Source organism: Crocodylus siamensis, chromosome 15 (genome assembly GCF_052110815.1).
Source record: "Crocodylus siamensis isolate JL-2025a chromosome 15, ASM5211081v1, whole genome shotgun sequence".
Classification (NCBI taxonomy): domain Eukaryota; kingdom Metazoa; phylum Chordata; order Crocodylia; family Crocodylidae; genus Crocodylus; species Crocodylus siamensis.
In genome coordinates, this window is record NC_143409.1 from 19,675,035 (window position 1) to 19,701,511 (window position 26,477).

Consider the following 26,477-nt stretch of genomic DNA (forward strand, 5'->3'; position numbering starts at 1 on the left):
GTTTCTACTGCTTTTAAGCTTACTTTTTATGATTTAGTTTACTGAGGAGTTCCCTGCTAGGCCAAACTGGTCTGCCATACTTGATAGTCTTCCTGTGCATCAGGATGGTTTGTTCCTGCGCTCTCAGTAAGGTTTCTGTAAAGTACAGCCAGCTCTCCTGGACTCTGTTTCCCCTCAGTCTGGCTTCCCGGGGAATCCTGTCCATGAGTCCCCTTGAGCGAGTTGAAGTCTGCTTTTCTGAAGTCCAGGGCCCGTACTCTGCTGCTCTCCATCCTTCCTTTCCTCAGGATGCTGAACTCAATCATCTCATCGTCACTGCTTCCTCAGTTGCCATCCACTACTACATTCCCCACCAATTCTTCCCTGTTTGTGAGCAGCAGGTCAAGAAGAGCACAGCCTCTAGTTGGCTGCTCCAGCACTTGCATCAGAAGATTGTCCCTGACACTGTACAAAAACTTCCTGGATTGCCTGTACACTGCTGTATTGCCCTCTCAGCATAAGAACCAGGCTTTGTGATTGGGAAACTTCACTAGCTGTTTGAAGAAAGCCATATCCACCACATCCTCCTGGTCTGGTGATCTATTGCAGACCCCTACCATGACATCATCCTTGTTGTTCTCCCCTCTGATGTTTCCCCAGAGACTTTCAACAGGCCTATCTCCAGTTTCATACTGGAGCTCTGAGCAATCATATGGCTCTTTTACGGAAAGTGCAACTCCTCCTCTTCTCCCCTGCCTGTCCTTCCTGAACAGTTTGTACCCATCCATGACAGTGCTCAAGCATTCAAGCTATTCCTTCTCCGGTGTTCCTATATAAGATTGTATATAGATATTAGAGAAAATATTACTTTTATAATATTTTCTAACACAAAAGCCTGCTTTTTGGTTCTGTAAACATATAGGAACTTTTATTTATAAACATAGCTAATAAACATTTTGAGAGCAATGCATCCTTAAGTCTCTGGTAGGATTAGAATACAATGATATTAGAGTTACCACAGCAGAATTTAACTGAATGTCCTCTTTCCAGTAAAAGATCTTCCTGCAAAAAATAATGTCCCTGTTGGTTTATTTCATGGCAGAGGACCATTGCCAAGCTATTCCCTTTTAAACTGGACCACACTGAAGGGTGGCATATGAAAAGCAGTATTTTTCTTTTCTACTTTTTGCCTCTCAAATGGCATTTGTAAGTTTTAAGAGTTCTTAAAAGATCCTTCCTTTTTTGTGTTCTTGTGTGAAGGTATTTAGCAGAATGTGCAGCTTTGTTGGAAGCTGTGAGCCTGCTGTGAGCACTTCTGCTACGTAATCATACTTGCAACTTCTGGGCTGTCAACTGTGCACCTTAGCACTCTTGTCAACTGTGCACTCTTACCATAGCATAAGGTTTCTTGATGAAATCTGAAGGTTGCTTTTTAGTTCTTTAATAAAATACTAGGGCTGTGTGATGCTTCAAGTGCTGATTCAATTCAGAGGAGATTCGGCCTGATTCAGTAGCCGAATCTCCAAATCCAAATCAAAACATGAAAAGGTCTGAATTGAGTCAAAGGTCTCCAAACCAATTTGGAAAAGATTTGGAGAGCTTCAGCGATTTGGGCAGTCCCTTCCCACTGCAGCAGGGAGCTGGAGCCAGACTTGAAGCTGGTAATAGGGGGTGGGGGAGGAGAGAGGGACTGGAGGTGACCATTGGGAGACCCCTACCAGGTCCCATTCCCTGCCTGCTCCCTGACCCTGCCCGCTCCCCGAGCCCCCCCCACATGGCTGCCCTGCCCACCCCAACTCCTGGTCCTTTAAAAAAAGCCCTGATTCACCAGGTGCTGCCGGGCAGGGGAGCAATCCCTGCTGCCCCCCACTGCCCCATGCTCTGCCATAAGCCCCCCAGCTCCCCCATGTCTGCCCTGCCTGCCCTAGCTCCAGCCCTTTAAAAAACCAAACAAAATCAAACCCCCAGATTCACCGACTCCTGCAGGGGGCTTCAGGGGGCTTGTGGAAGAGCCCCCCATGCAGTGTGGGGCAGTGGGGGGGGCAGCAGAGATTGCCCCCTGCTGGGCAGGAACTGGTGAGTCTAGGTGGGTTGTTTTTTGTTTTTTTAAAGGGCTGGAGCTGGGGCAGGCAGGGCAGCCATGGGGGGGCTGGGACAGCAGGAGAGGTTGGGGGACTCATGGCAGAGCCCCCCACGCAGCATGAGGTAGTGGGGGGCAGTGTTGATCACCTCCCCCCTGCTCAGCAGCACCTGGTGAGTCGGGGCTTTTTTTTTCGAAGTGCCAGGATCAGGGGAAGGTGGGGCAGCCACTGCCAGGGCTGGGAGAGAGGGTGGGGGGCGGGCCTGTGTGATTCGGAGATTCAGCAGCAGCTGAATCTCCAAATCGGATTCAGCCGAATCGATTTGGGACAGTGATTCAAATCACTGAATCGAATCACTGTCCCCCGAATCAGCCGAATCTAAAGGGAACACTAGCTGCTTCGCATAGGCTACAAAATACCATATTTTGTCTTTTCTTACTTAGGGACAAGCAGTTATCCAGTGTCCTCATTTTCTCCATTTACTCATGTTGCTTTTTTATGATGGAATAGGCTCCTGGAAGCATAGGCAAGAATATTTTAACTGCTAAAATATGTTGTAATGGTCTTTGAGACACTTGGCATCTCACTGTACATATAAAGTATAGGCCAGTGGTTTCCAAACTTCAAATTGCAACCCCATTTGGGTTCACAACAATAAAAAATTGGGTTATGTACTCCCAGGCAGGGAGGCATGGTGGGGCATATGCCCCCCAATTTGTTCACAGATCAAGGATGAATGTGGGCTGCCCACTGAGGGTGTGGGGCTCCCTGCCCTGCTGCCATCCCCATGGGGCCTCCAGAGCCCAGCAGGGTGGGGAGACTCAGTGTCACTGTCAGGAACCCCATGCCTGCTGGTCTACCATAGCAAGGCACTCCCTAGCCACCCAACAGTGGTGGAGGACACAACTCAATGCCACTACTGCTGCTGGCCACACCGTGATAGTGCAACCAGCATGGGTCTTCTGGCTGTGGCACTGAGACTTCCTGCCCTCCTGTGTCAGGTCCTGTCTGCTGGGTCCCAGAGACCCCAGAGGGGAAGACAGGAAGGTGAGGAGCGCCAAGCCCACAGAAGGCAGCCCACATCCCCTTCTTCCCCCCACAGGCTCCAGTCAAGCTGTGCCACCTGCAGGGCTCAGGTGCTGCTGGGGAGACAGGGACTTGTGGGCCCTGGCCCTGGTCCCATAACCCTGGCAGCTGGGGCTCCCTGTTGCCAGAGCAGGGGGGAACAGATTACACGTGAGGGGCACCAGTGGGGTTCGGGGGCTGTGTATGGGAAGTGAGGGGCACTGGTAGAGCCAGAGGGCTGTGGGGTTTGTAGGAGACAGGTTGTGGCTGGGTGTAGGTGTAGTTGTAGGGTTTGTGGGGATGAGTTTTGTGCAGGTGGTGTGGGACTTGTGCAGGGGTTTGGGGTGGTGTGAGTTTATGGATGGATTGTGGAGGAGTTTGTGGTGTGGGGGAACTGTCTGGGGGAGGGTAGGACTGCTCAGGAGGGGTGGGTCCTGCATTTGCCCCCCGTATGGTACAGAGTGCCCCTGCATGGCTCACAGCCCCCCTCCCAGCAGCAGCAGTGGCCGTCAGGTTAATCATGCATGCTTCTGGCAGAGACCCCTGGTGGGGCTGTGTAGCCTCAGACCTGACGTCTGTACATGGCTCAGGGCATGGGCCCGGCCTACTCGCATGCACCCTTAGACAAAACTGAGCTGGCTCTTGCTGTCACCTGGGGCCTGGCACCACACACAGAAGCCGCATGCCCTCAAGTCAGACTGGGTCTTGCCCTCATGTGCCCCATGCGTTATTGGGTTGGGCTGGCTCAAAAGCCAGGAAAAATCTGATGGTTTCCTATTCAAAAGGAGTAAGCTGTAACCCATGTTTGATTGTAGTTATTACTTTTTTTCCCATTTGGCACTCCTTAAACAAAAGAAAAATTTCCAGAAACCAGAGGGGAAGGATGTCTGCTTTAAAGCTTTCCTATCAGTTTAATTTCATATAGTTGTGTTATTGCCATTATTCTTTATTATTTACATTACTGAATACCAAGGACCCCTGCCATGGATTGGGACCTTACTTTGTTAGTCATTACACAAAAAGGGCCCGAAGTCAGCCCCAAGGAATTTATAAACTAGCTGATAAAATAATAGACTGCAAAAGATAGATGAAGGCATATAAAGAAAGAATAAGACAGTATTGGTCAGCATGATGGGGAGTGGTGACAGCACAGTAGGAGCCAACTGACTGAAGTTGATCAATATAGACATCACAAGGAGGATAATGAGTTAGTTTTGTGGATATTAGGGAGCTCCTCCCAAGCATAAAGATGCTTATTTTGAAGTGAGCTATCAGAGCCTTGTGTTGACATCTGAATAGTCATGAAGTAAAAAAAGCACTGAAGCCATAATGAAGTCTTGAAAGGCCTTGGGAAGACAAGTAAGGGAGAAGACGAAGTCAGTGAAGGGATAAAAAAGAGAGGCTAGGAAAGTAAAGTAACTTTCTGATTGGATATGGGCTGGCTAAAAATATATAGTAAAATATAGTTGTCAAAGCCAAAGAAAAATAATCAAGATGAAAAAGGAGGGGAATCTGGGTGTGGCAGCTGGAGCTACTCACAGGGCTCAGAGGCATTGGGAACAGACCCTGGTGCTCCTGAAGGCAGCCCTGGGGACCCTAGTGCCACAGGGAACTTACCCAGGAGAGAACCGGAGCCAGGGCTGGAGCCACGTGAGCCGGCACTGTGCCAGCTTTTCAAGCATCTGGCAATCAGGCTGGATGGCGGCTGGCTGATGATGTCAGCCACGACTGCCACCACAGGAGATTTAAAATCCCCAGCAGAAGCCAGGTATGGGGGAAGCGAGCAGGGTGAGATACCAAACTCGTCAGGGTGGATGTCGGTCAGCATGGGTTCCCCATGACACTGACCTGCCACAGTTGGGCGGGATCAGCATGGGAAGACAGAACGGGTTTCCCCCACTCAGAGCATCCAGTGGATGGCTCTGGGCTGTGTCCCAGCATTAGGAGCTCTGAGATGCTGCAGCCATTCTCAACCCTGCGGTGGACACGGGTGTTCCAGGCCTGGTGAAGGGATGGAGTAGGGTCAAGAAGCAGGGGTGAGTGCCAGGCTGAAACCATAAGCCTGCACTCTCCACTGAGACTGACAGGGGCGATGCCTGTTGAGAAGCCATAAGGGGCCAGAATCAATAATTGGGAAAGGAGGCACAACATCCCGCATGGTTGGCAAGTGGATTGGGGTGTAGGAGAGGTGGAGCCTCAGGACCAGCAGCACCACCCAGTGAGTATTACCATCCCCGGGACAGTGTGGGAACACCGCTGAACCCCTCCTTCAAGTACATTTCCATCAAGTCATGGCAGGCGAGTCAGGGTGTCTGACCCAAGGAGTGGGCGATACTCACACAACCATCTGGGGACATCACACTTGGCAAGAGTAAGTGGTTCATTCATAAATTTAGAGATGTAACTGTCACGGAAGAAGGGATGCAGTTGGAGAGGCAAGTGTAGTTAAAGGTAGGCTAGGTTTGGTTTTCTTAATAGAATTCTTGTGAGGGGACAGACCTAAAGGGCAGTGAGAGTAAGGAAGGAGGCGGCAATGAGCATGAAATTCAGGAGATGAGATGGGATTGTGTTAGGAGACAAGTCAAGGAAATAAAGGAGGAAACCAGATGAGAAACTTCCACCTCTGTGACAGGAGAAGAAGAGGAAACAATTGAACACGGGAAAGTGGGAAGGAAAAGCAAACTGAAGGGTTGGGGAAGATCATGCTGAATTTTGTTCATACCTTCTGAAAAGGAATTGGCAAGATCTTGTGCAGAGAGAGAAGCAGAGGCAGAAGGAAGGGATTAGGCCTGTGCAAATAGGGAAGTATTTGATTTGGATTTGGATTTGGCCCATTTGAAGGACAGTGATTTGATTCAGAGATTCGGATCACTGTCCTGAATCAATGCAGACTAATTGGCTTCAGAAGATTCGGCATTGATTCGGAGATTCGGTGATTCAGATTGGCCAGAGAGAGGCAGGCACAGCTGGGTGGCTGCAAGTTCTTCTGTTGCTCGTCTGGCTGTGCCTGCCTCTCCCTGGGTGGGGGGAGCCAAAGGAGAAGCCCCCATGGCTGCCCTGCCTGGCCTCAACCCTAACTCGGCCCCGGCCAGTCCCGGCAGCTGCCCCATGGTGCAGGTGCATAGTGGCTTGGCAGGGCGCTCTGCACTGTCAGGGAGTTGGAGCCACTGGGGCTGAGTGGTGCTGGATTCCAGCTGACATATGGAGCCACCCCAGCTCCCAGATAGCGTGCGGCACGCTGCCGAGCCATGCTGCACCTGCGCCATGGGGCAGCTGCTGTGCGGGTGCCAGGCAGGGGGCAATCCTCTGTAGCCCCCCCACTGCCCCGCTCTGCATGGGGGGCTCTGCCACAAGCACCCACAGGCCCCAATCCCTGCACCTGCAGCCTCTGAGTGTGGGGCTGCTTCTTTTTTTTTTTTAAAGCTCCTCATTCACCAGCTGCAGCAGCAGCAATTGGGGCCTCTGGCTACTCATGGCAGAGTGCCCTCACGCAGTACAGGGCTGTGGGGGGTAGCAGGGATTGCCCCTTCCAGCTTGGCACCCACGCGGCAGCTGGGGTCCCTGGGGCTGAGCAGTGCTGGGCTCAAAATGACTGCTGGAGCCACCCCAGCTCCCAGACAGCGCATGGTGCCCTGCCAAGCTGCACGGCACCTGCACCATGGGGCAGCTGCTGTGCAGGTGCCAAGTCGGGAGACAATTCCCACTACCCCATGCTGTCTGGGGGGGACTCTGCCATGAGCCCTCAGAGGCCCTCATCGCCACTGCCAGAACCGGTGAGTGCAGGGCTTTTTTTTTTTTTTTTTTTTTTTTTTAAGTGCCAGGAAGGAGGGCCGGGGATGGGGATGGGCAGGGCAACCATGGGGTCTTCTCCCCTGGCTCCTCTGGCTGTGCTTGCCTCTGCTGCAGCAGCCACGGGGGCTCTGACCTGCTGCCTCTTGCCCAGCCGGCGCAGGAGGGGTGGGCATGATGCAGATGCAGCTCACTACAGGCAGCAGTAGGGCATAGCCCCCACTCGCACCGCTGCTGCGCCAGCATTAGCACTGGGAGTAGGGGCTCTGCCTTGTTGCCACTTGCCAGCTGGCGTGGGGGCACAGGATGCAGGCATGGCAATGCTGGGAGCAGGCCCTATGCCGTGCTGCCGCTTGACCTCTTCCGCCTGGAGCAAGCTGTGGCCACATCCCACCCCCCCTGCTCCCTGCCCAAGTAACACCCCCTCGCCCCAGCTGGGCAGCTTGTCTTAGCCCCAATCCCATCCTCTCTACCAACCCCAACAGACTTACCAGCTGGAGGCAGCTGTGTCAGCTGTCTCTTTAGTCTATGACCAAATCTCTGAATCAGGCTGAATCTTCTCTGAATCAAATCAGCTACTGAAGCTTCACACAGCCCTAGGAGGGATGACTTGAAGAATGAGTTAAAAGTGTTTTTGTATTTATTACTATCCTGAAGTTTATCACCTTGCATTTGTTTCTTCACACTTCTGTAATCAATCTTTCTCATTCTATTCTGCCTTATTGTGTTCTTTTATTGTTTTCTTTTCTCTTGTGTTTAGTTAAATCTCTTCTTGTTAAACCTATTTTTCCCTTCATTTTCATCTTAATCTCTTCCTCCTCTTCCTCCTCCTCTTCCTCTTCTCTGTGCTTACCAGCTTACCTCTCTTCTTTATTCTTCACCCTCTCTCTCTTCTTTCTTCCTACATTCTCTTTGCTACAATTTGCTCTTCCTCAAGTATCTGGCCTCTATTTCCTTTTTTAATTTCTTCTAACTTTCATTGTATCAGTTTATGTGTGAATAGAGTAAGTGTGAATAGTCTAATGTAACCTGAGTTTTAGATTATGGCTGGAGTGTTTTGATTCCAAAAATGTTGAAAAAATGTAACCTTAGCCTTTGATTTTTCTTTTGGTTCAGTAATGATGGAATTGTTCAATAAGGTCCATGTCCTTGGAAGTGCTGAGCAAATGAAAATCCCATCGCTTTCCATTACACAAACATACAGTCAGGGCTTATCTGTCTGGGTATATGTAATCTGACTCATGTATTTACTTTCTCAATTAATGTTGCTATTTCTTATCTAACAAGAGACACCAGTAAGCATAATAGTCAAAATTTAGTGAAACTGGCCAACTGTGGCCTTGGGTCCACTACAATCCGCTGGCTGGAAAATTGGCTCCATGGTTGGACCCAGAGAGTGGTGGTTGATGGAAGTCAATTATCATGGTGCCCTGTGACCAGTGGGGGCCCCCAAGACTCTATCCTTGGACCCATATTGTTCAACGTCTTCATTAATGATGTGGACATTGGAGTCAGAAGTGGACTGGCCAATGACACCAAACTCTGGGGTAAAGCATGCATACCAGAAGACAGGAGGGGGATCCAGGCTGATTTTGACAGGCTCAGCAAGTGGGCGGACGAGAACCTGATGGTGTTTAACACCAGAAAATGCAAGGTTCTCCTCCTTGGGAGGAAAAACCTGCAGCACCCTTATAGACTCGGCCATGCTATGCTGGCTAGCACTATGGAAGAAAGAGACTTGGGGGTCATCATTGATCACAAGATGAACATGAGCCTGCAATGCGATGCTGCAGCTAGTAAAGCGAGCAAAACACTGGCTTGCATCCATAGATGCTTCTCAAGCAAATCCCAGGACATCATTCTCCTGTTGTACTCGGCCTTGGTAAGGCCGCAGCTGGAGTACTGCATCCAGTTTTGGACCCCACAATTCAAAAAGGATATGGAGAAGCTTGAGAGATTCCAGAGAAGAGCCATGCGCATAATCAGAGGTCAGGAAAACAGACCTTATGATGACAGGCTGAGAGCTATGGGGCTCTTTAGCCTGGAAAAGTGCAGGCTCAGGGGTGATCTGATGGCCACCTATAAGTTTATCAGTGGTGACCACCAGTATCTGGGGGAATGTTTGTTCACCAAAGCACCCCAAGGGATGACTAGGTCAAACAGTTATAAACTACTGCAAGACCATTTCAGGCTGGACATAAGGAAGAATTTCTTTACTGTCCAAGCCCCCACGGTCTGGAATAGCCTGCCATTGGAGGTGGCTCAAGCACCTACATTGAACACCTTCAAGAGAAATTTGGATGCTTAAATTGCTGGGATCCTTTGACCCCAGCTGACTTCCTGCCCCTTGGGCAGAGGGCTGGACTCGATGATCTTCCGAGGTCCCTTCCAGCCCTGATGTCTATGAAATCTATGGAAAATAATAAAAAGTAAAATGTGTTTGAAACTTGAAAAATACATACCCGTTATTACAGCAGGACCAGTCTTTTATATTTAGCGTAATTATTGAGTATCTGGTATCTCAGCAGAAATATCAACCAGTAGGGCTGTGCGAAATTTTGCTGGCTTTTTTCATTTGACATTGTTTTGATTCATTTTGAGCTTGAAACAGCAAAATCTAATTGAAACAAAGGGCTTCAAAACAGCCTTGAAACAAAATGAGGCTAGTTGAAACATTTTGAAAGTTTTGAAACATTTTGAGTTTTGAAGCAGCCAGGTGGTAGGAGACAGGGGAGAACCAGGGCTGCACTGCCAGCAGCTCCACAGCACCATGTGGCTCAGCTGGGGCACAGCTCTGGCTCTCCTAGCCTCCTGCAGCTGGGCTGCAGGAAGCTGATCACAGCTCAGGGGTAGGGAACTAAGCCCAGGCTCAGTTCCCCTCCCCAGTGCTGTGATTGGGCTGGGGAAGGCGTCTCAGCTCAATTGCTTAGTTCCCCTCCCCAGCCCTATCAGGCTGGGGAAGGCATCTCAGCCCAGCTGAGCTGAGTTCCCCTCCCCAGCACTAGGATCAGGATCAGGCTGGGGAAAGGAACTCAGCCAGCTGGGCTGAGTTCCTTTCCCCAGTCGGATCATACCACTGGGAAGGGGAACTGAGCAATTGGGCTCAGTTCCCTTCCCCAGCTCCCCGGTCCCAGGCAGCAGCACCCAGCTTCCCTCCCTCATCTGGCAGGCAGATTGGGGACCTGCAGCTCTGGCAGGACTGGCACAGCCCCCACAGACCTCCCAGGGTTGTGGGCCCCCATCTCCCTGCCAGATGGAAGAGGCTGTTTCAAGCTTCCCCATTACAGCATATGGGTGAAACATCGAAACAGTGTCAAAACAGCATCACTGTTTTGACGAAATGGAACAGCGGTTTCCAATCAAAATGAAATTTGAAATGAAATGCTGTTCCATCAAAACCTCAAAACTCAAGTCAAAACGGAATGGTGGTGTTTTGCACAGACCTATCAACCAGTACAATTCTAGTTGACTTAGAAAAATTAAATGTATACTTTCAATTAATGGACTGACAGAGAAACACAATTCCTTTTGTGAGTTAGAACAAGGCTGTCTGAACTAACAAGACCTATATCTTTATTTTATAGCAATAGATCTGGAGGAGTTAGGATGATGAGGTTAGCCGCTGCTTATGAAAGCTTATGGCATTTGTTATTTAGTTAGTCTGTAATATACAAACTTACTCTGCCTTCTACAATACACTACCACAGCCAGATAAGCCCTAGGAAGGTGTACTTAGAAATTAGTGGGATATGTAGATACTTAGCATTTTTAAGGATTTCAACTATTTTACCAGTAAGGACTGACAGTTGCATATGAAGTCCAGGTTAATATTAGATAAGACTTAATATTAAACATGGGCAGAAATCAGTATTGACTATTATATACACTTCTTCATCAAAATTTCATTTAAATAATCATCATGGTATATATACCTGTATCAGTAGTGTATCTTTCAAGTATTGTATATTGTTGTAAATGCTCAAGGAATAGCTACTTTTGTAGACAAATAGAGACTTTTGTTTTCGAGCATTAGATCTTGAAAATGTTATCTCAGGTTGGCTTTTATTTTATCTCTAGCACAGTAATTCTTCAGTCTGTCTTCTGTTCTGACAACTGAGTTGATGTGGAGTTCTGAGAGATTTTTTTTTCCCCAAAAAAGGCTCTTCATTTTGTAGTTGTTCTAATTTGGTGACATTTTTTCTCATTGCAGACTGTTTTGTATTTCTTTAAGGCAAGTGAGGCATTTTAGTGGTTGTTTGTAATTGGTTTTGTTCAGTGGATTTCCCGTCATGCACAAACGTAGTTTCCTTTACCACTGGTCCAGAACTCTTTTTCTCTTCTTTCCTGATCAGTTTTGTGCATCTGTGTTTACTTTGTGACCTGTGGCTAAGGCAAACTTGCCCAACCAAGAACTGGCAGAATTCAGGTGGATACTTGACAAAGCTAATTTACTGTCCTTTAAGATTTTTGCTTTGTTGTTCAACTGTTACATTCAAGATCAAAAAGCCAAAATGCATTTATATCTTTTCTTCTTTAGCTTTCCTGAATAGGCTGTAGTATTTTTCTGAAAGATTATGTAAGAATAATTAAAAACTTCCAGGAACACTTAGAAATCTAATATAGGTAGAGCTGAGGATCAATGTTCCACTAATAGTGATAGTTCTAGAGTATATTCAGTAAAATGTGGTCTGAGTTGCTGGAGTATGGTAATTGAGTAAATGGACATCATGCAGCAGCAGCCTAGTTAAGGGTTAATGAAAGACCTTGTGCTATCCCCCCCACAGCTGTAACCAACCTGCCAGTCAGAAGCAGGTGCCATAAAAGATTGCAGACCAGGTAGAATGAAGATGGTAGGTGAAGAGGTTTAAGAGGAGCTGCTTAAGAGCAGCTACAGAAAGACCAATATGAGGGAAAGATGGTCAAGAGGGGAAGGTGGGAGGAGCAGATCAGAATGGTACAGAGGGACAAGAAGAAATGAAACCTAGCTGCTTTATGCATGGTCCTTGGGTTGAAAACAAGAAGAAAGACGGTGGTTTTGCTTTCCCTCCTGAAGGGAAAGTGATGGTCCTGGAGGTAAAAGAGCCAAAGAGCAGGGAATCCCAGACTGGGGAGAGGCCCAGAGCTGTGTACCCTACTTCCTGGAATTGGAGATGTGACTCTGATCCCTGCTACACCAAGAGGGGTGAGTATTGACATGATTCAGACCCAAAGGAGTCATGAGTGCTAGGAGGACTGCTAGTCAGACCTTGCTAGAAAGGGAGGTATTATGGTAGCTGATAGAGCCCTCAGGCAAGTACCAGTCCTGTATTCACAATAAAATATACAGAAGATGGATTACATACTTTTAGTAACACAATCTTATGCTGAGTGTTATTTCATCTGCAGTGAAATTTCTCTGCACCATCTTTTGTCTATAAGTAGTTTTAATTGAGTTTTGACTTAAGAATTTTGAATCCAAGCCCTGATTTGTCTCCTCCAAGAGTCAAACATCAACAGCAATGCATTGAATAATATAACTGTAATAATAACCAAAAACTGAACCAACAGTCTCTCTGAAGGAGATCATGAAGTTGGATGTCTGGTATCCCCATGAAGGAGTTGAAAAGAAACTTGCTCACTCTATGGTTTGTTTCCATGTGTGGATGCCTGGATGCAGTCCCTGCCTGCCGATGTATTCACTTTACCCCACAGCTTGGTGTCATCAGCAAACTTGAACAGGGTGCTCCCCACACCCTCATCTAGGTCACTAATGAAGATGTTGAACAGCACCGGCCCAAGGACAGAGCCCTGAGGGTCCTGAGGGACTCCGCTGCCCACACCCTCCCAGGTCGACATCGACCCGTCCACCACCACCCTCTGAGTTCACCCCTGAAGCCAGTTTGCCACTCATGTGACTGTGCATTCATCAATGCCGCAGTCCCTCAGCTTGCCCACCAGAATTGGGTGGGACACTGTGTCGAAGGCCTTCTGGAACTTAGCATAAGTCATGTCAAGTTTCCATTTTGTTTGTCAAGTCTCAAGTATTGCTTGGGCATACCCTATTTTCACTCTGTTGTAACTGTATGACTCATACCTACCCCTCCTATGTAACTTGGTTCCTGAATGAATGGGGATGAATGAGGGTGCTTGAGAGACAATAGCAATAGTTCTAAAAATAGCTCCCTCTGAATGACATCAACTTGATGACCCAACCATCACCCTGCATTGATTCTCCCTGGCTCAAGATTTGGAAGACAAAGACTGCTGCAGAAATCAGTCAACCCACCACCACAGACACCTGAAACTGTCCTTACCTAGGAGTGCACATGCTCAGTACACCAGGGACTGACTCTTGCCTGGGCACACCCCTGCCACTAGGGTCATAGGTAGTCTGCCCCATAAAAAGGGGTAGTGAAGACAGACCCAGTGGGATGCCCTCTCCATCTGGACCAGCACCACACCACACCACCTATCTGCCCAGAGACCCTGCTGGTGGCCCCCCCTCTGGACAACACCTGCTGGAATAAGACCCCTTTCCAGCCTGGATAGGGAGCTGTCACCCCCACCCTCTCTTCAACCAAGGACTTGGACTCCGTTTCTCTTCCCTACCTGGACTCCAACCGTTCCACTGACTCTCTTCCTCCTGCTGCAATTGTGTGTGTGTGTGTGTGTGTGTGTGTGTGTGTGTGTATGAACCAATAACTTCATGGGGCTGTGTAGCATGTTGTCTGTTTAATAAACCTGTTATTTTGAAACCCCAAATTGGCTTTTTGTCTGTTTCCTCCTTGCTGCCACTTATCTGCTCCCTGATCTCCCAGCTGTCTGCCTCAGTTTCCAGCCCCAAGCTCCCAGCTGTCTGCCTCTCTCTCTTTCCTGGCTGTCTCCTCCTTGCCACTGGCCTTTTTCCCTTGCACCAGTGACCTCAAGTAACCCTGGGGCCACTTGACCTTAAATAACCCCAAGCCTCAGTTCCTCAGCCAGCTTCTCTCTAGTCTAGTGGTTCTAATCCTGGTTCCAGCAACTTTCACTCCTTACACTTTCTCTCTAACCTTAACCTTCCCCCAAGTATCCCAAGTACCCCAAGCACCCTGTTCAAGTTCACTGATGACACCAAGCTGTGCGGTAAAGTGAATACACCGGCAGGCAGGGACCACATCCAGGCAGACTTGGATATGTTAGAGAAGTGGGCGGATCTGAACAGGATGCAGTTCAACAAGGACAGGTACAGCATGCTGCATCTGGGGAGAGGGAACCAGTGTTGGGGATTACTGTCCCCTGTGGACCTAACAGACGCCGCCTGCCACTTGCCTAGGGTGTCATCAGCTATAATTGAGGTCTCACACGCGTACGTTTTGCCTGTCATGACTTGATATTAATGGAGTTGGTTCAGATGCCTTCACGTGTAGTCCAATTATGAGTCTCCCTGGCGTCTTGCGAGGTCCCGAGTTTCTGAGGGCTCCGCCACCCCTACACCCTTGCCCGTTCCACTGGGTGGTGGCCAGCCGGCTGGTCTGGCCACATATCCTTAGTTCCTCCTGGATAATCAACAAAAGAAAGGTCAATCAAAGCAAACACAACAACCAAGATGGCTCTCCTGGTCTGTGTAGCTGCTCCGGCTGTCTGCAGCCACCCTCCAACTCAAACTTGAACTTTGAGGGGTCAAGCACCCTTTTGTTGGCTCTCTGAGAGCTCCTTTGTAGGGCTTGATGAGATTCCTTTTTAACACCTTAAGTTCGCTATTGGACTGTGCCCCTATTACAGGGACTACGGTACCCCAAAGTCAGTAGTGCCCCTCTATTAGGGTTATTATGGTGCCCTTCTCCTGCTGGGCTCAGCCAGCTCCTGGCCAGTAAACAAACAGTTCTACTCCGCGCAGGGGCCAGTAAACTGGGTTCCAAAACCCTGCTGGGATTTTGCTCTCTGCCAGAGGCTCCTACCAGCACTCAATGTCACTTTTAGCATTCCCTGCAGTGTGCGCTGGCGTGCTCCACATCCTCCTCCTCCTCCTCCTCCTCCTCTTTCTGGTTCTGCGTTGTTGCCGCTTTCTGGTCCCGGACTCTTCTTTATACCGGCGGGGGAAATATTGGCCCCTCCCTCCCCAACACACCTGGGTAAGGGGAATTTCTGCCGGGCTCCTTGGGGCTGCGGACCTGGGGCCGCTGGCTCTCTGCTTAGCCCGGGAGCCTTGGAGCCTGCTGGCTCCTTCTCTCTCTCGCAACCAGCATTATGGTTGTAGGTTAGAGGCTGACAGCAGCACAGAGGCAGAGAGGGATCTTGGAGTCATGATTGACTCCAGGATGAATATGAGTCACCAATGTGACGAAGCAATAGGCAGAGCTAATCACACCCTGTCATACATCAACAGGGGCATCACTAACAGGTCCAGAGAGGTCTTGCTCCCCTTCTATGCGGCACTGGTCAGGTTGCAGCTGGAGTACTGTGTCCAGTTCTGGGCACCGCACTTCAAGAAGGATGTAGAGAACCTGGGGGGGGTCCAGAGGAGGCCACTTGTATGGTTGAGGGCCTCCGTGGCCAGCCCTATGAGGAGAGGCCGAGAGACCTGAACCTCTTCAGTCTCTGCAAGTGGAGACTGAGGGGGGATCTTGTGGCTGCCTACAACCTTATCAGGGCCACCAGCAGGGATTCGGGGAAAGTCTGTTCACCAGGGCCCCCCTTGGAGTCACCAGGAACAGTGGCCACAAGCTGAGGGAGGATAGGTCTAGGTTAGATATTAGGAAGAACTGCTTCACTGTAAGGGTGGCCAGAGCCTGGGATAGGCTTCCCAGAGAGGTGGTGCTCTCACCTTCCCTGGAAATCTTCAAGAGGAGACTGGACAGGCACTTGGCTGGGGTCTTATGACCCTTTCCACCCCCAGTCATCCTTCCTGCCAATGGCAGGAGGTCGGACTAGATGATCTGTCTAGGTCCCTTCTGACTCATTGATTCTATGATTCTATGAACTTATATATGTGGGCCTAAATCATACAGTAAAACAGTAATACAGAACAATAAAAAACAATATAAACATAATTATACAATATAAAACAGTAGATATCCATAACAGGGCACTTATTTGAAAAGAAGGAGAAAAATGAATAAAACAAAAACAACTTCCTACCAAAATAAAATGCTAAAGCTTATCCTATGTCTTAGCTCACTTACACTTATCTGTAGGGAATAAAGAAGGAGAGAAAAAGTAGGAAATGGTTAGGGGAAGGGGAGGGAATGTATTTTTAAATTAAAAACAAAAACTGAGGGTTTTACTACACTCTGACCTGGCTCAGTCCACTGTGGAGGGGCTGGCTGGGGTATGAGGGTGCTCCAGTGCAGAGCTAGCCAATTGCCAGCCCCCGCACTGAAGCACCCCCATGTCCCAGCCAGCCAGGTCAGCATCTACATATGCACTGCTGGACACAAAAAAACTCTGCAGCAAAGTAATACTTGTAAATACAAGTAATACCCTGTTTTGGAGTTAACATGCTTCCTGCAGCCTAATAGGGCTGCACATATAGACGCGAGACATTTACTGTGGAACTAATTAGTTTACTCTGCAGTAAACATCTTGTGTAGATGCTCCCACCTTCCTGGTGCTAGAGAGATGTTGGCTGTTAGAACAGTTATGCATTAAGGTATCAGACTTGGCAATACCTTGAAGTTCTTGATGTGAGTCTGTATTTTGAGGCTGCATAGATTTTGGATTCTAGAGAATTCAAGAGTTGTGTGGGTGTAAATAAGAAAGACCAGGTTGATTAGTTGTACTACCCTTTTCCAGACTGGGTTTTCTTACCATATGCATTTATTCTCCTGTCCCTTGAATTTTGAGTAGTCTTACAAGTCACACTATATTAGATTGTATTGTTCCCATGATTTATGATTTTTTCCTTGTTATTTATGAGGTCCAGCAATGCAGTACTTTGGTTTCTAGTTTTCCTGCCTTCCTGTGGCACACAGAATTTTAGTTGTGCTAGTGCTCCTTACAGTACTGAAAAACCTTGTGGTGCACACTCCAGGTTAAGGAGATCACCAGATTTGGGGGTCAAGAAAGAATTTTCCCCCCCAGTCAGGTTGCCAAAAACTATTGGAGCTTTTTGCCTTTTTGTCAGCATGGGGTGAAGTCCACTTTCTATGGATCATTTGGGCCTGTTTTACCAAGCTAATTCCTGGATATAACTTTAGTGGTGTCCTCCTCTCTTGTACTGCATTCCTTTTTTCTCTAAAGATCTTAAGTTGTTGTGGAGTGCAGTGTTGGCACTAGATTTGGATCCAGCCCCTATACCTTTGTTCCGGGCAAGCACAACCCTCAAACCGACCACAACACCTGCCAGTTGATAATAGGTGAGTTTATTGATACATAATATCAATAAACTGATACTGATACAGAATAACAGAAAAGCAACAACACAAATTGATTTGTAAACAACAAAGCAACAATCAAGCGATTCTATATCTGCCAATCCCAGGGCTGTCATCAGAGTCAAAATACATCTGGTTAGGATGCAGGCTCCACTCTGAGGCTTTTTGTCTTAGGTGTCAGCGGTCTGGAGGCATGATGCCGAGGCCCACAGCCCTGCTCCAGTGGAGTGATGAGACGGGCTGCTGGTATGTCTTCGGTCCATGGTGGCCTCGGGGAGGGACAGCAAGGAGGCACAGGGAGGGATGGGACAAAGGGAGGGACCCTTTTTTAATCTCAAGTCTTTCCTTCTGTATTCTTCCCCCTTGATGACTTCTGATGACTTCATCCGTGGCTGTCTCTGGTTGGCTGTCTCTCTGTGGTCACAAGTCCACATAGCCTTCTGGGCTTTCTCATAATTTGGTTTGTTTCCCCAAAACTGGGACTCAGCCCCCCTGCTGATCTGGGGTTTTGTAGCTGGTGTCACTTATCTCATATTATGGGATATAGTATGGAATATACTTCCTCAGTTCCCAGGCTTTATGTCCTTGTTGTGTTAGACAACCTGTCTGCCTTGAAGGCTGTGATCTCGTGTTATGGCATGCTCCCCTCAATTCTCAGGCTGTGTCCATCCATTGGCCTTGTGCTAGGCAGCCTGTCTGCTTTCAGGGCCATGAGAACCTGTATATGTGCCTCCCAAGCTCTTCAGAAATCCATTTAACCCCTGTTGCCAATTTTGAACCCTTATAATGTATATGTCTATACCTATAAGCCAATTCCCCCTAAAAAAACCAGACCTTTAAATGCTGTTTCTAAGCCAACATGCAGGAGGGGCTGGAGCGGAGGTTGTTGTGGATCTTTCTGGACAGCACGTTTTCAAGGAAGGAGGGGGACAAGTTTGAAGTGATTAATTCATGGTGAGAAGAAAATGTGAACAAGCATATTTTAAAAATAAATTTGTATTTATATCTTAGCAGTGAGTTTTAAACTGGGATTTTGTTGGGAAGATCTAATTGAAGGCAGAAAAAGCATGTTTGCTTCATCAACTGAAGAAATAAAGGAAGACAGAAAACATGCAGTAGTTGTGCCAAAAGAGTCAGAAACCATAACAAAGGTTTGTTTTAGACTAATGATGAAGTTGCTACACAAAGAAAAGTGATGTACCATTAACTGGAATTTTTTGAGAGAAACCTGAGTGTATCCCTTCACAGGGGAACAATTTTATCTCGCCCCCTTTCTGCTTGTGGCTACAAAACACTGTGGTGTTAGTGGTATCTGTCATAGCCTGGATGCAATACCTCACACTGTGGGACATTGAGTACTACCCTGAGCTTAGGGCAGTAATATGTATCTTCACCGCCTCACAACACACAGACCTTATGCTTAAAGGTAGTTTGTTTGTTTCCTCCAGCCTAGCAAAACGGCATCTGCTATCATTGTCAATGATGGTAGAGGGGAAAAAGAAACCCTGCTGATGTTGGCAACCTCCATGGAATATACTGATGACATTCTGCCACTTGATGAGCAGAACTACCCTTTACTAGACAACTGTCTCAATAAAACTATGATGTTGTTCTTTCATATGTGGACTGCTACCACTGGGAATACTTTGGAAAAGCCCATCGTGGTCATAGAGTCCAAAAAGAAGGACTCTGTAATGGTAGTGGTCCTAACTTACCATAAATTGAAATTATTTTCTGTGTAAGGGTGTGATGGCTGTGTAAAAACAGGCAACTCAAAGTCAAGAGGTATGAACCATTTCCTCTATTCCAGGAAAGGAGTTATGGTGGTCCAGGTATCCATTTTGAACTTGAACCTGAGCTTATACATGCAAGTGTTGAGCTTTCTAAAGCAAACAGGGGCATTATTCTGCTTTCTTCTTTGTGACCAGGAAGTGGCTTCTGTGATAACTTCCTTGTCGGTGTTATAGGAACATCTTCTATGCCCACAAATAGAGGAGGAAGGAAATCTCATGTTAAAGCAAAATCTCATGAGAAGGTCCTGTAGAAATGAGTGGGTATGGAGGTTTGAGGGTGGTGTTGTAGTGTACAGGATAATACAAACAGCTGGGATAATGACTAAAACTTGGAATGGGTGGTCTCTCTTGACTGTCTCTCAAACGGCTTTTCCTGTTGACTAGAAATGGATGCTTCCTCTTATAGTAACATTGGTGGTTTCATAGTGGCACTGGTGAGATATTTGTTAGATGATGTAAAGTGAAATGCAGAACAGAAGCTGGGTTTTGAAGAGTCTCTGACGGGATATAGCTTTTATCTGTTTCTTCTCTGGAGCACGTGTATACCCCTGCAATGCTAAGGCAGATGTTTGAAGTTTTGGGTGGTAGAACTTGGTAATGTTTCTTAAACGTGGGGCCATGTGCTAAATAGGTACATATTCACAGAAAATTAGGGTTGGAAGGGACCTCAGGAGGTAATTTAGTCCAACTCCCTGCTCAAAGCAGGACCATCCCCAACTAAATCATTCCATCCAGGGCTTTGGTGAGCCGGGCTTTAAAAACCTCCAAGGATGGAGATTCCACCACCTCCCTAGGTAATGTGTTCTAGTGCTTCACCAGCTTCCTAATGGGAGAGATTTCCTAATATCCAACCTAAACTTCCCCTTGCTGCAACTTGAGCCCATTGATCCTTGTTCTGTCATCTGCCTCATAAGGAAGTGTCCTTGCAGCTACTTACCTACAAACCAGGAGACATGAGGTAATGATCTAGAAGTTCAGTGTTGCTGGGTGGCAGTGGTTGTTGTGTAAGGGAGCAAATGGCTAAAGGCATCTGGAACAACAATCATTGTCAGTTGAGGAGTTGAATGAGGAGACCTCAATTGCTGCCCCTATTGGACAAGAAACTAAACATGGTTGCCACTATTTGCTGCTAGATACCCAAGGCTGATCTCATGGTTCTTGAGATCAGTGTTAGCAGGACTACCAAAAATAGTGGGGCCTTGCTGAGGTCAATGAAACAAAGTGGCACTTTAGAAACAGGGCACAGGATGGAGTGGAAAGAGGCTGCTGAAGTGCACCATACCTCAGAGGTAGCCCATCCTTTAGTGCCAGGACAAAAAATGATGCCAGAGCATTGGCTGTAATGGCTCAATCCTTTATGCTCCATAGGAATTGAAGAGGGCAATTCTATAGAACAGAGGTTACTGACTGGATATTCCTGAGTCTTATTATGAACCTCATGAAGCTACAAAGTATTACATCTAGACAGGTGAGGGAAGGTCAAAGATTACCTCTTAGATTAATTCTGAAAGTGGGAATCTTGCCTTGGAGAAGATTCACTAGATCTCATAAGGCTTGACCTGACTAGAGAGCGTCTCTGGAATGGAATAGGAGGATTGGCTTAAAAAGGAGCTTGCATTCACAGCTGAGCCTTGCACTTGTATCTGAGGTCAAACCCATAGATTCTCCCAGGAGGCACATCTGGAATCTGGCCTCATGGTCCTGAGAAGCTGTTTTACTTTTAGCTACATTGAAGCCTATTGGCCAGAATTTGCATCTCCTAGTAAAACCACCCTAGAAACCAGTAAACTTTAAGTTTTCATTTTGATTTCCAAAGATTTTGATCAATATCGTCATTGGTGATGCATAGGGGGTGTATGTGCGCCCCTGAGATTGGCGGTGCACCCTGAGAGAAGCGCTGCCAGCAGCACCTGCGGGGGTGGCAGTCACCACTCGCCACCCCTTCCCTTGCCACCGACACTACTGGCATCATCTGCGGGTGGTCGCCGATCGCTGCTGCCAGCGGCATCTGCGGGTGGTTGCTGACCACAGGTCGGCAGCTGGCTTCCCTCCCCACCATTGCTGCTGACACTGCTGTGGCTGCCTGTGGGAGCTTGCCACTGCCACACCCCTGCTGCCGCTGCAGGTAGTTGCCATGCCCCTCCAGCCTCTGGGGGGGCCAAAGATCCTTGCCCACTGGCAGTTGTGGATAGCTAGATATGCTAGTCAGATACCTATGAAAGAAGTGGCATGTCAACAGAATGCCGGATGTTGCACTCAGCTCTATTATCCTCTAAGGGTAGATAGTGGAAGGCACTTTTTACAGTTCATCTAATAAAAATGTGCTTTTTTAAAAACCAGTTCACTTATGACACAGTCCTGACATGTTGTTTCATTTATGGGGACCCTGACTAAATGTCGGCATAGGACCAGATTAAAAGTTCTGAAGTTGCTCTAATTTTAACCAGAACAACTTCAGTGAAATCAGTAGAGATGTTCTGGATTTGTATTAGTCTAAGAGATCAAAATCCAGCCCTAGCACTGCAATCAAATTACTAAGGAATGATACATTTTTCTCTGTAACTAATAGGTTCATTCTCTGTTAGATGACAACTTCACGTAAAACCATAAGTAGAATGACAATAGTTTCCTACCATCTGTGAAAAGACTTCCATAAAGAGTAATAGTTTATACTTTAGAAAACATTTTAATTTTTTTTTTTTTTTTGCCACCCAAATGTAAGTCATTAATCCTAGTTGCCATTTTAATCCTACACGTTTGTCAGCTCTAAGCACTCCTAAAAAGAACTGTTTTCTTGTTTGGTCAGAAAATGCTATTCTGCTGTCATTTATGTGGCAGTATTTATGTGGAACTTTTCCAATCTCTACTAGATCCTTTAATAAAGCAGTATGATGAGATTAATTCCAGCCATTTGATTAAAATAGACTTTTTTTCCTCCCTGTATTTAGACACATTTTTTCCTGAAATGACTTCCCCTTCTCAATATTCTCCAATCCTGCTGCATGAATCTGACTTTTCACCACTGCAAGCTATGGCATTATTTTTGCTTTATTGTATCGATTTTTCAAAAACCAAAAATTTTAAAAATTAAAACCTAAAAATATTCTTGTTATTGATAGAGGATTTTAGTGGAAGAAGGGAGTGAATGGAAAGTACTGAACATCTTACAAATATAGCAAGTAATAATTTCAGTCTCCAGCATCAAACCATGTAATGTCTTGGAAAATAACTGTTTTCCTGCTCGGTACTATGCCAGGTTTGTAATTTGTGTTAATAGCTTTATATTTGGAATACCGAATTAAAGGACATTGTCAACTTAAATTTGGCACAAAATTAAATAAATTTCCCACAATTAAAAAAAAAAAAAAAATCAGTAAAAGCAGATGGTTTTAAGCAAATAAACATTTATGTGCAGTTTCTGAAGCACTCACATAAGCAGCCTAAAAGTAAAAGTGATTTTAAAACAATCAACAAACCTAACTTCACTGTCCAAACTGAAAAAATTCTTAAAATATGTGTTGGTGTATGGATGTGTGTGGGTATGCTCACACACACACAAATCATTTCAAGTAAACTGGATCTTTCTTATCCACTTTCAGTTATGGAACTACAAGTTGATCACCATGTCACTAACTTGTTCACACAAGGTGAAATATCCCCTTACTTCTAATTTATCCCTGCAGTGTTCACATGACATACTCAGCTTGAAACCTAGTTAAAGATAAAGGATGAAAGCAGTTTCTTGTACCATTCTTAGCCCCACTACCACTTTTTTGTGTTTGTATGTTTTCCTGTGTTTAATGTTTCTTTTCTCTGTTGTGTGGAGCTTTCCCACAACAAACAGCAGAAATTAATTAACAAGAACCCTGATTCTGGTTATGCAAACATTTATGTATGTTAGCCATCCTGTGGAAGTACTTTAATGGTAGTGTATACATTTATTCACTTCAGTGCAGGGCTTAATTGATTGTACAGTGGAACCCACAGTTATCGACAGTCTATCAAATGCAGGGAATGAACAACTGAACATATGAAGAAATATATATTTAGTTTTAGAAGTATTATATGTAATTTGGAAGAAAAGAAGGTAAAAAAGACTAGCATAATTTTTTCATTTAAATCATCAATTTGAAGCCATGTATCCAGGTTATTCCTTCCTTTTTGCCATTGTGCTCCAATCATTTTTATTCCTCTCTCTCGTGCATACACATACATATCCATCTAGTGGCCTTTGTAAGTTTAAATGTCTTGCCTCTATTAGAATTGACTTGAGCATGATTCTTATGTACCATAATAAACATTAATGGTGGTGGGTAGTTGCACTGAGCACTTTCACTACAAAATGTATGTGTATGTAATATTCATATTTGCATATAACATGCATATTTATTTAAAATGTATCATGTATAACATGTTGTACTGTTTGAGTTGGCTGGAATTAATTGTTAGCCAGTCATATTAACAGGAAAAAAGAGCTTGATCTTGCTCCCCTTAAAGAGGTATACAATCTTTTGTAATACTGAGAAGAAACATGGGTGCATTCCCATATTTCAGTATGACAATTTCCCTTAGTATCCTGTAGGAACAATGGCTGGTTTTATCAGTATGGAACATATTAACATTTTTTATGGTCCATATTTTTCCCCCTCTTATGGGATATTTAGTAACATGCATATGCAGACATTCCTATCTTAACTGCAAATAAATATGCTGATGATAATATAGCAAATTAGTTCTCTAACAATATACTTATTATTAACTTATCTAATATACATTTTCTCTCTGTTCCTTACAGTCCTGTTATTTTGGACCAGGTCCACGTTTTCGTCATGTTCTCTTCAGACTCGGTGGTCAAAGTCCTCTGATATCATATTATCTTAAGATGCATGAAATCACTAATGTATCGAGTTCTTTGACATATAAGATGAAGCGCACTGAAATTTACAAACTACCATATCCTTTTGAGCTGTAATCTGAGCTTTGTTTATAAACTGTTCTTCTAAACATTTAACTAAAATAGTCTTATCCAGCCAAAGAAAATCTCACCCATCCATCTTGTTTTTCTTTTTCCATTACGATTAGGATAGTTGGACAGTTTTCTGTTCTCTAGACTGAGAGAGACCACAGTAATGTAGAACATCTCAGCAAGGGGTTAGACCAAAACAGAAAAGTTTTGCTATACAGACTAAAGATGTTACCCTATAACATATGATTTAGAATGATTAAGTGAAGCTGAGCCTTATCTTAGTAAAACTGCTTTTATCTTGTAAATGCAAAGTCTGAACCAGAAATAAAGATCCAAAATTTAGTGAAATTTGTGTTTATAGTTGCCTTCAAGCTTCACAGATTTAGTTGGTTGGTTGGTTTGTTTTCTTGTTTTAAACTCCAATTAGTCCACCAGCTCTAATCCCCTTCACATTTTAAGGAAGTTCAGATTCAGATGTGAATCTTAGGAGAGTGCATCTATTGTGGGCTAACTACAGTTATACACTTAGCTTTTGTTCTCATAGAAAATAAGGTTATTTCTTGTTTTCTCTCACATGTTAATTGTTTCCAGTTAGGTTTGGGTTTTTCTTGTTTTGTTTTGTTTTTTGGGGGGTAGGGGGTGTTGTAGATTTAATATTTCTCAGTAAAGATTACAAGTTCCCTCAAGTTTTCTGCTAGTAGTTCTGATTACCTTTATGAAAAAAAGTTTGCATTACATACATTAGAGAGAGACTGTTCTACTATTATTTGACAGCTTAAGTCTCAGTAAGCTACTTAAATGCATCTCTGTTTAGTTTGTGTAGATTAGATTTTTATTGTAAGGTTTAGCTTTACAACTTATGTTCACACTGATCATTCAAATTTAATTGAAACCACATAGCTGGAGGCATGAAGATGTTATGGATCTGATTCTTCTCAAATATAAGCTTTATACTAGTGTAACTCTGACACCAGTTTAAATTCAAGTGACTACTGTAACTTGTGAAATCTGCAAGAAACGTAGCAGACTGGAAGACTTGCTTATGTTCTTTTCCACCTAACAGCTTTTTTAATCTTACAAGTAAAAGGCAAGGATCTTTGTGGGTGATATCTTTCATTGGATCAACTGCATGCTGGGATAAAGTTAATCAAGCTTTTGAATGCTATGCATTCTTCATCAGGCTTCTCTTTTATGGTAATCTTCAAGGTTCTCTCTTTTGTTATGCTTTAAAAAAATTAGTAAGGAAAATTTACTAATGACTAATTGGATTAAGTAGAAAATTTCAGGCTGCTAATGAAATCTAGTCAGAGTTTTCTTTAGCTTCTAAGCAGCTTCCCTACTTAGAGTGGGGAAACATCTGCTCTTCTGTGGATCTTTTATGCGATGGAAGCTTGTATGCACCCCTCTCCTTTTCTGTTCCCATGCTGGACAGCCAGAGTTTGTCTTCCTAACTAGTAAGAATGTAGGGGCAAATTAAGCACCATAAACTATTATTACATCAGGTTTTGTTGATATTTTTGTGGTAATTCACCATAAGAAGAATCTTGGTTTTTTGGGGTTTTTTTTTAAGATTCTGATTTTTCTTCCTCAAGTCTTAATTTGTGGCTTGCAGAAAGGGACTGGAGTAAAATCTAAAAGTTGGAAACATGAAAGAAAAAGAAGCAGGATGTTCATTTTTTTCCCATTGGCTGATGAACAACCCAAAAGCATGTTTTTAAATGGATGGTCTTTCGTTCCTTAATATAATAAGTATAAGGCAGTTAACGAAGGCATGTTTAAAAAAAGTCTAGAAAAACTCTGCAGCAGACAACTACCTAATTGTCAATGCAGCAGCCTGAACATATGCATCCTGGAACCACATTTTTAAAACAGCATTCATGTGCAAAATTTCAGCTACAGACTGGAAGCATCTATAGAGTCTTTCTGGCTCTTTTCATTGATGGCATATTTAAAAGAAAAGAACTTCCTACTTCCAAGAGCAGATGATTTTGCAGCTATAAAAAAAAGTTCAAAATTTTGCCCTTCTTACTAAATTCTTCCTGGAAATAGATCTGCAAAGTACACGTGTCAATTTTGGAAATGCTAGAACCATAAAAGCTTGTCCAGTAGTCAACATTTTCAAAGATAAATAAAACCATCAGGCAATAAATGTGTACTAATTTTATTTAGGAAACAGAAGACCACATATACCAAAGGAAAAAAGCATCTCATTAGTGAAACTAAAGCAGACTGGAGAGATTTAGTTTGTTAAATTAAACCCTTAGGCTTGCTTAGAAAAGGTCTTCTTCCCTACTACTTTGTTAGTGGTGGAACAGAAATGAGTGTAAAAATGTCCCTTTATTGAGAGCACGGCACTGGCTCTGAACAGGATTTGCTTGTTTTAAGTTTGCAGCCAAACTAGTAAGGAAAAAAAGATCTGGAAAACTGAATTGTGTGAGGCTTCTTATTTAGTACTAACAACATGTAAACTACA

General features: G+C 45.1%; 1 protein-coding gene across 1 annotated transcript in view; it reads left to right on the forward strand.

Moving 5' to 3' along the window:
- FAM227B (family with sequence similarity 227 member B) overlaps window positions 1-24,010 on the forward strand; it is a 180,336-nt gene extending 156,326 nt beyond the window's left edge. Inside the window, exons 8-9 of the mRNA XM_090028850.1 lie at window positions 18,260-18,396; window positions 23,834-24,010. Of these exons, the coding sequence (XP_089884976.1) occupies window positions 18,260-18,396; window positions 23,834-24,010 (314 nt within the window). The remainder of the gene's footprint in view (window positions 1-18,259; window positions 18,397-23,833) is intronic.
- Window positions 24,011-26,477: the final 2,467 nt, after the last annotated feature.